Consider the following 14,045-nt stretch of genomic DNA (forward strand, 5'->3'; position numbering starts at 1 on the left):
AAATTCACGATAATAATAAAATCTTTTGTAAAACCATTTTTTAGTGTATGAATGTAGTGGGTGGCTGCGTCAAACAAGTTTGGCTCGACTTATCTGAAGTTGAATTTTCCTATCGAGTAATATGTATGAAAGGCTCATGTAAGAAAATGCGTTGGGATTACATATAAAAGGAGTACTAAGGAGGAAGAAAGACAGAGAGAGAAAGAGAGAGAGAGATTTTTGTTTCGATGTACATATATATGTACATACACTGCTAACAATCAGGGCTGCTTTTGACGAGGAAAACCAGGAGAAGATGGTGAAGAGAAGGAATAGGAGGTAAAGGAGGAGGAGAAGGAAGAGTAGGAGGAGGGTATCTAGCTCCTTCGGGCTCCTTCGTGTTCCTTCGTACTACTCCACGCTCCTTCGGCTTCTTTTCTTCTTTCCGGGTTTTGCCACGCTCACCGTGACACCACACGGCCTTCGGTAGAAGACGACGGAGGACGCCTGTGCAGAACCCTCGCCCTGCTTCTAACGGTTGGCCAGCACCGGAAATCAACGACCAGGCGCCCCTTTCCTTATCTTTCATTTTCTTTTTCTTTTCTGTTGCTTTAGTTTTCTTTCTTTTTTTTCTCGCCGCATATTCACATCTGCTTCTATGCAGTTAAAACCCTCGATACATCTTCGAACAAGAAAAAACTATCTACATTTCTTAAGGTAACCTTTTATGTTTCAAGCACCCAGAGTGTGTTATTTTGATTAAGAAAAATAAGAAAATTATGTACGTGGTAATGAATAAAATGACAATGTACATAATAAAATAAGATATGAATTGATAAAATTCAAACGGTACGACATAATATTTATCGATGCAATATTAATCGGAAATTAGCAAGCCTATATATATAAACTGAAAGATATCCTGCAGATCGATACAACTTTTACCGTAAATAGCGCTCGTAAAGTGTAAAACGAAGTGAAATTTTTTAATTTGTTAGAAATTATTTGTATGGTAAGATAATGAAAAAACCATTGGTTTCTCGTTCGTAAGGGAAGAGAAGGGCAACCGAAGCGATAGGTACGGTACTGTCCGAAGTTTGCCGAATAGAGTCGAGGATAGCCGATCTTGGTGGAGGCCCGTAGCCATGTGTTGCGGTCTGCCGTGAGTGCTTTCTGACAAGGGAGGTGCGGTGTCTGCGTTTTTTCTTTACTGATCGCAGGCCAGAAAACCGGGATTTTTCGAGTAAACAGAAGAGGTACGTGCAATTACAGTACATTGGGATATTATCGGTAAGATTAGAAAGTGTTCAAGTGGAAGAAAAACTGGATATTTGGAAAAGAAAGTGTGTATATTTCTCGCGCGGCGTCGGCCGAACGAAACGACGACGACGAAGAAGGAGCTCTGCTTCGTCTCTCAATGTATACACGAGTCTACGGTCGGTATGTGTGTTTGTTTGTGAGAGTGCGCGATCGAAACGAATAGCACCGATCCGGAGCAGTTGAAGACCGGTAGACGTTCACGTACGCAGCCACTGAGAAACACGGAGGCATTGAGTGGAAACGAAGAAAGAGAGAGTGCGCATGATAATCGTATCCTCGATAGCTGCCAGATAAAGACGCACAGGGTGCTGCGTGCAACTTCTCTCTTTTACACGTACACATATATATATATATACAGGCACACGTATACTAAAACACAAGAACGTGCGCGCGCGCGCGCATACACACGCATATATACACGTATACAAACACGTACGACACGTACGCAAACTTATGCACGTATTATATTCTTTCGTTCTCGCTCTCATGGATGCTCTGTTCTTTTCCTTCCTTTCCCTTTTTCATCCTGGTGTTTCTATCTTTCTCGATAACTCCGTCTCTGTGTCTGTTCTTGCGTGTGTAGCAGGGTGAGCACGCGAGCAAACGACAAACGAACGAATGCGCACGGGCATGTTCGTTCTGTGTTGGTATTAACATCCCGTTCGTTGTGTTTTGTGTATTCTGTTTGTAGCGAATGTCGCCCAGACGTATCCTAACTATCGCAAGTATGGCTGGTTGATCGAACACGACGATGCCAGTTTTGTAATTTTTAGCTACACGGTATCTTTTTTGTCTGTCCAGAAGTGAAAGAAGAGGAGGAGAAGGCAGCTATCGAATCTATTGGGGCCTGCGAATGTTGGTCGCGTAAAGGGGACTCGCGTACGATGTACGCGTCCTCGGACTTCGGGAAAGTGCTACGTATGTTCGTTCCTTCGTCGTGTGTACGTGTTTATCGTGTGTGACGAAAAGTAGTGCACGATCGCTATGTGTTAGCTTATTAGATCGCTATGTGTTAAAGAGGATCTTAATAGGAGTATATAGTAACATCAGTGGAAAAAGAGAAAGAAAAAGAGAAAAGGAGATGCAAGGTGAAACAAGTGAGCGAGAGTGAAGGTGGACGGGGCACACGCATCGGTTAGTTAACGCTACTACCGAAAAAGAAGAGGAACGCGCGTAGCGTCGCATGGATAATCGAGCCTGTATACTGTACACTGTACACGATGCAAAGTGCGTACAACAGGGAGTATCTATGTGTCTGTGCGAGCGTGCGCGAACGCGGCCGCCTGTGTATTTAAACGTATCGAGATCTGGTTGAGTGATTCGTCCCTAGTGTGTTCGCGTTTATGCGTGGGAACGAGGTCGCGAGGTGAATTTTCTACGCGCCACGAGACACTCGACAATACTGGAAAATTGATCATCTTTCTTCAAATTGGATTACCTTTTGGGATACACCACTTTCGATGAATTCGTATGAACGATAACACGAGACAACATCGATGAAACAAAAGAAAAGAAAGAGTGGATTTTTGAAACGACCAACGCGAATTTGTCCAGTCTTCGATACAAGCGCACGATGGTAAGAAGCTTGTAAAAGTATTTCCATCGATTTATACAACGTTGTACTTTTTATTCGTACGTCGTGTACACATTTTTATCGGGCGCGTATGTATTCACCACTTGCTGATGCGTGATGTGTCGCATTGTGTCGTATCGCTTCGTCTCGTCTCGTCTCGTCTTGTCTCGTCTCGTCCCGTGTCGTCCCGTGTCGTCCCGTTTCGTGTCGTCGCATCTCGTCTTGTTTCGTCTCGCCTCGTCTCATGTCGTATGGTATAGTGGCGTGGCATAGCGCGTGTGCGTACTCGCGTGTATACTTACTTTCGAGTGTGTGCAACTTGCGTGGAGTTGTTGCAAGCCAGAGCAAAGCCGGTACGCGACGTATACATACATACATACATACATACTTACATACATGCGTGTTACACGCACGTACGCACGTTCTTCAATTTCGAATCGTAGCGGTAGCATTTCTTTGGTTTGTCCTCTTCGGAATCGGTATCGTGTCGAGTCGGATTCGTGGCTTATTTATACACGCACAATGTACATTCTGACTACTTTCGATCGTTTTCAGCGTTTTTGGTATGGTTAGGTGTAAAGTAATGTTTCGCGCAATACTATTATCACAAAGCACACGGTGTCATGCAACGATGCGACACGGTGGCTTACGATCGATTACGATCATAATGGATGCGGCCTCGTCTTTGCGTCTTTAATTCGAGAGTTTACTAGGTCGTCTTTACAAGTGGCTCAATCGGTTTTCGAAATTTCACACTCATTTTACAAATCCATTTTCTATTTAAACACAATTTAATTAACAGAAGATCCTATGTTTCAACGGATCCGGCCCCCTGTATATCAATGTAAAAAATGAAATCTGATCTCGAAATTCGCGTATAAAATACGAAGATAGGGAATAAATTTGTGTTTGATCAACTTTTCGTTACGCAAAAATAGGACATAGGTAAACAAACGGAAGCAAACAAAATGTTTCGATATCCCGTAAATAGATGTCCTATTATGTCTTTCTAACAAACTTGCGAATAAACACTGTTAGGTCTGTGATTATTTCCTTTTGGCTGAGTAATTTAGGTATTAGTGTAAGCTGCTTGATACGTAAACACAAGTTAAAAGATAAACAATGACCTTGTTTTGTTTTACGTAATAATACGACGAATTTAACGTATATCTTTGTTGCGATATCAAAAACTTAGACATTCGTTTTATGAAAACGGGACGAGTTTATTCGAAACGATAGTTTTTGTTAAGATTGATCGTTGAGATGGATCGATACGATAACGTACGGTCATAGCGATGTTTTTCATACAAACACCGATCACGGTTCATCCAAGAGCTATCTGTCCCCCATTACACACCGTTTCACTGTTTTATTTTTCGAAGAGTCGTTGAGCTAGCGATTAGAAAGGATGTCGTTGAATTCTACCGCGTGCCACTATATTCTATCTTCTATGATTGTATATGTACAATATAATACTATATAAAGTATAATTAATCGGTGATCTTTAATGGATAAGTTGCCGTAGCAATTACATACTTCCATTTATCTCGTAACGGCTCTCGCTAACGGGTTCTCGCTAATGGCAACAGTGAGGTTTTCGAGTAAAGCGATGTATGTAATTGCAATCCGTTCATTTGACAATCATGTGACAGTGTGTAGAGGGGACAAAGAGAAAAAGAATACTGGGAGTTGAAGAGATTCTTGCAAAGACTACATAATTAGCAATTATCGTCGATAGACATCGTTGTTACAAACCTCAAAGCGTTGCTAATGAGCGAGTTAAATCATCGTTATGAAATAAAAAATCAATGCTCGCAATCGCCCACGTGTCACTCGTGTTTTCACGGTTCATTCAATGCGTTTAATTACTCGCTTTAGTTTGTTTTTAACTTGTTTATCCTATGCATTTTTTATGACAAACCTGCTCGTCAGTCGCATTTGCTCACTGGCGAATACGATATAGGTACATATCCGAAACAAGGAGGTAGTGCATTTCATATTTGAATCTATAAGTGGTTTTTTAGAGTATGCATATTTTATTGGATAAGTTCGGAATGTTCTCCGATTAGCTATTATACGTAACACTGTGCTTTGCGTTATTCAATTTTCTTTCTGTTTTTTCTATTTAATTACAACTACCGAATTTACAACAACATCGTATCATCTGATATTTCGCTGGATATTTTCGTCATTCGATCTAGATTTATAATTTTCGTAGATAACGATAAAGACACTCTCCCTCTTTAGAAATAACAAAATATCGCGTTGCTTATAAACGATCGAGAAACAATGACAAGTATAAAGTTCATTTTAATTAGCGAGAAGTATGGTACATTGGTATAATCTTCGGTATTGATTAAATGGCTGACCTTAGACGACGGGTCATCAAACGGCCGTCGTATTCTTAACGATAACCTTTGTTTGAAAAAATCACTTTTTCTTAATATCGATATGTTATTGCTAATTAAAGCGGTGAAAAGCGAAGTAGAATCGACGCTAAAGGCGGCCATAAGCAAACTTTTGATCAAAACTGTACTGGATGAACTACAGAACGATATCTGATATAGAATTGTCCCGATGTACAAATCATTCGATCGTTTGAACGCAACGGTGTATTAAGAAATTTACATCATGGGACAAGGTACATGTATTCTCACGTGTTTTCTTTTAGTTGATGCCTTTTTCGTAGACAAAAAAGGCGTAATTGTACGAAGAAACGCGTGGGGTAAAGCGAATTACGGGCAATACTTTCCCAGGGTAGAATGTCGGGTCTACGGGCAAGCACAAAATGGCTGCCAGCAGGAACGATCGACCGTGCGTGCGTGCGAGCAAGCGAGTTAGGAGATGTTGTTTCTTCTCCTTTGCCCCCCTTTCCCATCCTCCGTTTCTTCCTACCTTTATATGTGTATACATATACAAAACGTGTGCGCTCGCTCACACACACACGCGCGCGCGCGCGCACGCATAGGGCTTACATCTCTTCTCGTTTATGCTCGTTTACTACTACTCGTACATATCATCTCCTTGTTTTTCCCTTTAACCATATAATATCTTTTTTCGTTCACAAGATATAGTACCATCCCCTGTGCTTCTTCTTTACCTTCGCTCTTTAGCTCTTTCTGGTATCTCCTTAGGTTCCCGATCGGACTGTCCTTTCCTCTCATACGAATAACACGATAGCGCACATAGAAACGTGATTTTCTTGTTTGTGCAGTTTTACAGTCGAAGCTATTGGAACGGTATCGCGTTGTATACATTTCGTTCGATTCTTATGCGCAATAATTATGTACATACTTCGTCAGGTTGCCGTGTCGGGTACGTCGAATAGATAAGAATTTGTCATCGGTGCTATTTTCAGTGTTGTTTTGAAAGACGGTATATCAACGATACGGTCGTAGTCTCTTAGTTTTTCCCATTCTTGTTTTTCTTGTCCTACGAAATAGAGATTTGCGATTAAATGAATAATAACACGATAAAACAGGATAGATTGGAGTAAAACGGAAGGGTTGCAGGAAAGATTGATTGGAAAGATGGAAATAAAGGGAAATGGCAATATGTATCGTGAAACGGAAGTTGAGCCGCATAGCATGGCACGTGCATGTGTATGTCGATGGCAGTGAAACTCGTATGTTGTATGTTAGCGATGCCAGCACAGGGCTGCTTGTGGCTCTTACAACGTTCCACGATGACCACATATGTACTAATTACGAAGCGTAACCAGCCAAGTTACAGTATTCACGTCATGTATGTATATTAGCTACATGTATATTACATATAGCGACCACATACATGTCAGCTTTTTGGCAGTAGCGTATTTGTGTTTCCTATCGCGTTCGCGTCCTTCAAAGCTTTTTAACATTTATTTTACTCATTAATATGACAAGTCGATTCCTAATGCGCTTATAGTTTGTGAAGTTTCTTCGTTCAATTTGTTCCAAGATAGTTAAATATTGAGCATAATATCTTATATCTATATTTTATTGTATTTATTTACTTCATATATGTACGGAAATGAATGCCCAGTAGTGTACCGTAATAGTCAGTATAGAGTATATAAAGAACGCCAGTTCAACAACAAAAAGTAGAAAGAAAAAGTAAGAAACAGCAGATGTAAAAGACATAAGAAGATAAGAGATGATGAGAAAAAAGGATGGAAGGAGAGACGTGTCCTGCAGGCATTACCTGCAAGATTCTGTAAATGCGAGATTTGGATGTATTGATAAAATCACAGAAAATGCCCAAAGCGTTGCCACATATGTTCGCGACATTGCATATACGGTTAACTGGATACAAGATGGAGAAATTTGAGCAATATCTATATGCAAGAAATGGTTGCGTTGATTATAGTGCTCTTATGGGTGCGTACAAGTTGATTAGTTCCAGGAGCTGAGGATAACAGATGGTTCCATTAATAAGTCTAAAGAGGAAAAGACGGTCCGAAGCAATTCTCACGAGTGACTTTAACTTTAGCTCATTATGTGCTTTATTACTCATACAGAAAATCTAAGAGAACTGTTGAACGCATTAAATATAAGATGCTGTTTGTGTTTAGCGCGGTGTGGCGACTAAATGACCGCAAAAAAACAAATTATTTTGAAAATAACTGTTCTGCCTTGTCAGCTCGTTGTCGCGCGTAACGCGAAACAAATGGTGAAAACGTTAAAATTTCAATATTGTTGGTACGGTAAAGGCGCAGGTATTCGCTGATTCTTTTTTTTCGGAAAAAACATAGATACGGTAAATATGGTCAAACAAGACTAATCAACTAAGTGCCAACAGCGATCGTTTGAACGTATAGCGAAAGTTGCGCAGTTGTTAAATCAAACGATTTGGTTTTTGTGGACGATCGAAAGAATAATTTCTTTTACTGTTTGCCCCAAATAACGCAAATTACCATCACGAACATCGATTAGCTCGTATCTCTTTTACGAATATTATTTTTATGGGTTTCGACTATTGCGACGATGTTTCGTTATCGGAACGCTTAGAATATACGCAGATACGCGAGCGGTATACAAATATTACACGGAACGATTTTATTTATTGATGTAGACGAGAGGAAGTAATTGCTACGACGAAACGATCAAGGACAGCGGGGAATAATATTAACGCTTCGTATATAATGAATCATTGGTTATAATCAAATAAGATAATTTCTAGAAAACATTCTGATCTTTCCGTCGCGTTGATTAATAAATATGCATATCGGTATATCTCGTCGGCTATTTTATATGAAAGAAACGAGATTACTCTCGACAGTCTTTTAGCTTATTGGCGTATAAGAAAAGGACGGTATTAAAAGAGAGCGAGGTACATCGTGTAAATCGCATTTGATAAAAGCTTTTTACTTTAAACGATTACGATAAAATTTCGGAACGCGTTGTAAAAGTTTGTTATCATGGACTGCTGGCAAATTATTTTGTGTGAACTTGGCGATAGAAAATAAGTAATAAATTGAGAATCTTTCTCGAGAGGTAGGGCGATCAAAGAACGATCGATTTAGCTTAATCGTTGATTATAGCATATCTGTAGCGACGTGCAAGGAGAACGGAAAAGGAAAGAGGGAAGAAGAAAGCGATAAAAGATTGGCGTTTTTCCAAAGGATCACCAGCAACGGTGCGGTATGGTCGATGATATTGGCGAGTTTTTGGAAACGAGTAAGTGACTGGGCAGAGTGAAGCGATGGTATCGTGATTCTTCGTCTTGGTCGTTTCTTCTTTATCTGTCTCTCTCGGTGCATTTCGTCTTACCTCGGCTCGCCCTGGTTCACTGTAGCGTGGCAGACTTTCGGGCTAAAACGTCACGTAGTCATCAGCCCTTCTCCTCTTCGCCTGTTTCGTAGCTGTTTGCTTACCTTGACTCGATAAACGTCAAACGCGCACGAGTCGTATAGATTCCAATGTCGAACTATTTTTCAGGTAATGCTATTGGACATTGGTGCTAATATTTATTAGCCATAAATATTGCCTCTCCGCCCATGTGTAACAACGTCCATACTATACTTTTCTTTCAACTAACCCTTTTGTAGTTTTCAAACAAGCTCGGACAACGAAGCGTTTAAAAAATTTATACTAATCAAGGAATCATCATTTTCCTTTGCCAAGAAAATCCAGCTCTTCAAATATTAGATCTAGAGAAATGTCTACCGTTTTAATGCGTGTACGACGATATGGGACACACGTAATAAGTGCATCCTACAGAAACTTCAAACCCCTTTGTTCTACGCCATTGTTCTGTGCCCTATCTTCCTTCTTTTTTTTTTCTTTCCTCTTGCTCCTGCTTCCCCGTCTATCTTCTCGCACTTTTTCGTTCTTCGTTATTCGTAGCGATGATTATCTGTGAAATTGACCTTGCGAGACGAAAAATATAAAACAGAATACACGTTTCGAATATATCGTCATTACCGATTTAATTTAGCTTACTCGACGCTCTGTTTGTTTATAAACTCGAAACTCATAGCCCTACATCCGTAAAAAAAGTTTGATCAATATGTCGTAATAGATCAAGGTCTAATTTCGTGTTTGATTGCTTTTAGAATGTTTCACGAGACAAACACATTTTGTAGAAATCACATTTCTCATCATTGACAGATCACATACTTATGTAGTGGTATAATGTCGCGGAACTGGTTTATTACGCAAGCGCAGTGATCTCTCTCTTTCAAAGTTCCCTTCTAACCGATTACAAGATGCCACTCAGGTGTGTTTGTCTCGCTCATCGTATATTCAAGTATACTGGGCGCTGCTACTGTTGTTGCTATTGTTCTTACGGTCATCGACTCGCTTCGTCGTAAAAAAATCATCACGACCTTGTGTTTCCAAAATTTACATGGACGAACGAACACAGAGCACCGGTTGCTGGTAGTATCGTTGCATAATTAAGAGTAGAGGAAAGAAACGTATTTACAATCTCTTTGATTTTTAATCTGCATTTTCAATGTCCAAGGATACAAAAAGTAAATCACTTTTGTACGTATATCGCGACGTTTCTAGGAAGTTTCTTGGGTAATTATATGTATAGAAGAGCCACCATGTATAGAAGTCCACCTCATCGATTTCAATGATCTTCAGATATATTGTTAGTGGCCATATAACCGCCACTCGGCTTTACTTTCCGAGATATTCATAAAAATATCTTTTGCTATTTTTTTACCTAAGCGTGGATTAGGCTTGAATTAGCTTTATACACGAATACGATGATATTATATGTGCATAGCTAAGCTAAGAATAAGAATTCCTTTCTTATCTCCCTGTAGTTACAGATTGAAGCGCGAGACGCATGAACGCATCGTGGTACGAATACATCTATAATATCATTATGCATGTCCGTACGTACAGCTAACCCAAATCTAATCCGCAGCATGATAATGATAAAGTGGCACAAACATTTTTACGAATACGTTGCAAACTAAAGCCAAGCGGCGGTTATAAGCATAGAAAAATGTAATTCAGAATGTTGATCTTAATAACATATTTGTAAATCACTGTAATCGGTAAGGTAGGCTTTCATCTATATATAATTAAAAGTAGCCTGAAAGATGTTAAAAGCGCTGGAAAACGTAGAAGCAATGTATAATGGGAAAGAAAAAGGAAAACGAGAAACCGGAGAATAGGCGTAAATATAGAATGCACGATAAGTATAGAAAATTCGATAAAATCGATCGGTCGACCGAGTATGACAGAAAACCTAATAGTAGTAATAATTTGTGACAAGTTATTGGAATAGTGGTATTATTGGATAGCTGCGGCGGCATTAGCGGTGGTGGTGGCAACGGTGGAGGTGGTGGTGGTGGCGGCGGCGGCAATGGTGGTAGCGATGCCTGTAGTGGCGTGCATAGAGGTGTACGATTGGGAAGGGGAAGCAGTCGGTTCAGTGAGAGGCAGACGGTCAGAGCCGATGCAGTCGAAGGATACGTCGACGACGATGATCGTTCGATCGAAGTTGTCGTTGTCGTTGCTCTACTCGTCGAAGAATCGAATAGGAAAGTTATTAGGCGGTTTCGTGGCGAATCGAAGTACGAAGAGAAAGGGATCCGGTGGAAATGGCTGTTGTCGTTGCCATTCCGACTACCAATCTCGTCGCCGGATGGTTTCCTTCGAACGGGAGACAGACGGGCCTGGTAGTAGTATTTACTTATCGTTTCGCCAAAGAGTGTTGTGACAGATGTATCATCTATCGACTATAATTACGAATGGTGATAGCAATGCCGTTAGCATTTTTTAGAGACCAGGATAACAGTTTCGAAGGCTTTGTACAATTCGATTTACCCGTACGTTACGGTACGTGGTTTAGACGACAGCAGATTTAAGGAACGTGACGATCAGCTAACAAAACGATACGCGCGACGAGCAATTTAATAGATCGCCGTGCGCCGTCGTAATTGATCGTTCCAATTTGCTGCCAACGACCGTCGCGTTTCATATCGCGTTTTATACCTTTACCTGGTAGATATCGCGACTCGTTATCTCGAATCGCGTAGCTTTATCGCGGAAACTTACCAGCGGATCATTGACCGACTAGATCGATGGAATTGAACGAATTTCGCGACTTCGTCTTCGTTAGAACGAACATCTTAAAACGAGCAAATTAGCAGAAAAAGAGGAACGACATCGTTAAGGGATGATTTCGTGCGACGAAACGATACGACGAATACACGAACGAAGATTTCCCATTCGCGAGATTTCACGGTTCTTCGACTCGAGGTACGAGGAAACGTTCGTTGAAATTGTAAATAAACGAGTTTGTACGCTTTTTACGGGGAAGCTACACGACACGCGCACGAGAACGATCCATCGACTCTGTTGCTCGTACTTGATGAGAACCAGTCCGCGATTCGTTCCGTCTGTTACAAGAATGGACGTCGTTGTCGTTGTCCGACGGTGGAGAAGAATCGCTGGTAGTGGTTCGATAGAGACGAGGCGATTGGGGAACAATCGAACTAGCAGGAACGAAAGATCGTTCTGGTGGGGTTCGTACTACTTATTGCTAGTTTGGGAGAAATGGGAGCGGTAAGGAGCGGAAGACCAGAGTAATCGAAACGGAAGTAACGAATGAACGACCAAGGAAACGCGTTCATCGACGCTTCGACGCTCAAACTCGACGTTGGAAATCGTCGAGTAACGGCTTACTCGAGCGTTGCGAACGAGAACGTTCGACGCACGATCGTTTCCAACTTGAAAAACTTTGATCCCTTTTCTCTAGCGGTACCCGTGACATGCGTTTTTCTTCGTCACTGCTGTTTTCCTGCCTAAAGCCATGCAGTATCCATCCCATGAAAAATCTAACCGAACATCTGTCAGATACATAGACGTTGCACGTATATGTACTTTGTAGATTTAGTTCGCCTGGCTGCGCGTCTCTCTATCATCGATCTCTCTAAATTATCAAAAAATGCCGATTGCGTATCAGCGCGAAACGATTATCACGATCGATCTTTCACGTATCAGCGTCGGCTCGTCGTTGTCCTTCCGAGATTTTTCCGCTTCGCGATTACGATCCTTGTAGTTTCCGCGAACGCTGACTGATTGGCGTGGAAAAGGAGAAAGTAGAGGATGCGTAACGTGGGGAGAAGATAGGGGTTTGCAAATACCTCGGTGATTCTCATGCGGTTAATCGTCTCCAACATTGACCGAAAGAGAGAGAGAGAGAGGGAGAGAGAGTGAGAGAGGGGGAGGCAAGGGGCCGAGGATGGTGATTGGATCGGCGCCAAATGCCTCCGGTAAAATTAATCGTTCCCTGACACGAATTCCTCTCTAAGTGGGAATATCAATTTGCGGGCATGGAAGGACGATCGGAAGTACGGAACGCGCGCCGACGTCGTTGACAACGAGTCGATAAGAACCGTGGAAACGATGACGAGTAGGAAAGTTACTTTGCACGTCGCCTTCTTTCTCTTTTCCTTTCTCCAATCCATCTCCTTTCACTCATCCTATCGCGTTTCCGACGCGACACGCGTCGATTCGTATTGTCCGCGTTTTCATGAACTTTTACCGGTGCATCGACGCGAGAAGAACGATCCGTCGAACACCGGTCAATTGGCGATTTCCCAAACGGTTCGTTCGCGAAGGATACGTTGAAAGAGAGCGATAAATAGACGCGCAGCGAGCGAGGAAATCGTGAAAGGAACGGATATATCTACGCACCGTGGCCAGTACACGCTTCAAAGAATCGTATTTGTTTTTTTATTACAGATCGAAATTTTGGCAAACGATGGAAGTACGATCACCGTTTTAGCGGCGAGTTGGAAAGAGAAATCACGGTCGGAATTCGCTCTTCGTAAAAGGATCAAAGGAAGATTTGTGCGGAGCGTCTAATTGAGCGGGATCGATTTTATAGAAAAATACCACGCGGAAACATAAAGGAGACGAGCGATCGTTCGACGCGACATGCGAGATAAAGGGACGTAAAAACACCGATAGACGACGACGACGACAACGACGAACATCGGACACCGGGATACGATACATCAAAGAACAGTGAAGAGCAATTCCTACCGGAACAACCCGTGTCTTTGAAACAACGGAGAAAGAGAAGAAAAATACGGAGGAGGAAGAAGAAGAAGAGGAGGAGGTGGTGGTGGTGGTGGTGGTGGTGGTGGCTGGAGAGAAGGGATCAACGATAAGGGAATACGGTGCACTGATAACGGGTCGAAGAAGAAGGGGAAGAAAAAGAGGAATCAAAGATAGAAGGTTCGGCCGAAGAAGGGGGCAAAAGGAAAGGAGGGGATAACGCAAGGAGAAAAAGAGAAGAAAGGTTGGGCCGCCTCCCACGACGAGATCGTGCGAATTGGTAAAAATCGGTAAGCGAGGTATCGTAGCAGCGTCATAGAGCAAACAAAAAAGAAAAAAAGAGGTAGAGAGGAAATTGTACCGGTCGCGAAGTTAGGGAATCAGAGAGAAAGAGAGAGCGTGAGAAATATAAGAGAGAAAGGGAGAACGGCGAAGAGATCGGGAGGCGGATATATCGAAAGAATCGGTAATATCGGTGTGTGGAGGGCAGCCGCGAGACGGTAAGTGATGTGTTCGATGAACGTGGCGCGTCTTGCGGGCGGTGGTCGGGGTAAAATTGACGCGTGTTGCGCGTGGTGCCATTGTTTGGAATCGGTGAGAACAGGCGGGCAGTTGGTGATCAGGCTGGCGGGCACCGGGGTAACGTTTCAAAGGGCATGGCGACC

The 14,045-nt window shown here is 42.0% G+C and overlaps 1 protein-coding gene across 1 annotated transcript in view; it reads left to right on the forward strand.

Moving 5' to 3' along the window:
* The first annotated feature begins 1,241 nt into the window (after positions 1-1,241).
* LOC100744332 (zinc finger protein 608) overlaps positions 1,242-14,045 on the forward strand; it is a 27,362-nt gene continuing 14,558 nt past the window's right edge. Inside the window, 2 exon segments of the mRNA XM_024369306.1 lie at positions 1,242-2,875; positions 13,063-14,045. The exon segment at positions 13,063-14,045 is cut by the window's right edge and continues 919 nt beyond it. Of these exon segments, the coding sequence (XP_024225074.1) occupies positions 13,888-14,045 (158 nt within the window). The 5' untranslated portion in view covers positions 1,242-2,875; positions 13,063-13,887.

This window comes from Bombus impatiens, unplaced genomic scaffold, assembly GCF_000188095.3.
Source record: "Bombus impatiens unplaced genomic scaffold, BIMP_2.2 scf_0548, whole genome shotgun sequence".
In the NCBI taxonomy this organism is placed as follows: domain Eukaryota; kingdom Metazoa; phylum Arthropoda; class Insecta; order Hymenoptera; family Apidae; genus Bombus; species Bombus impatiens.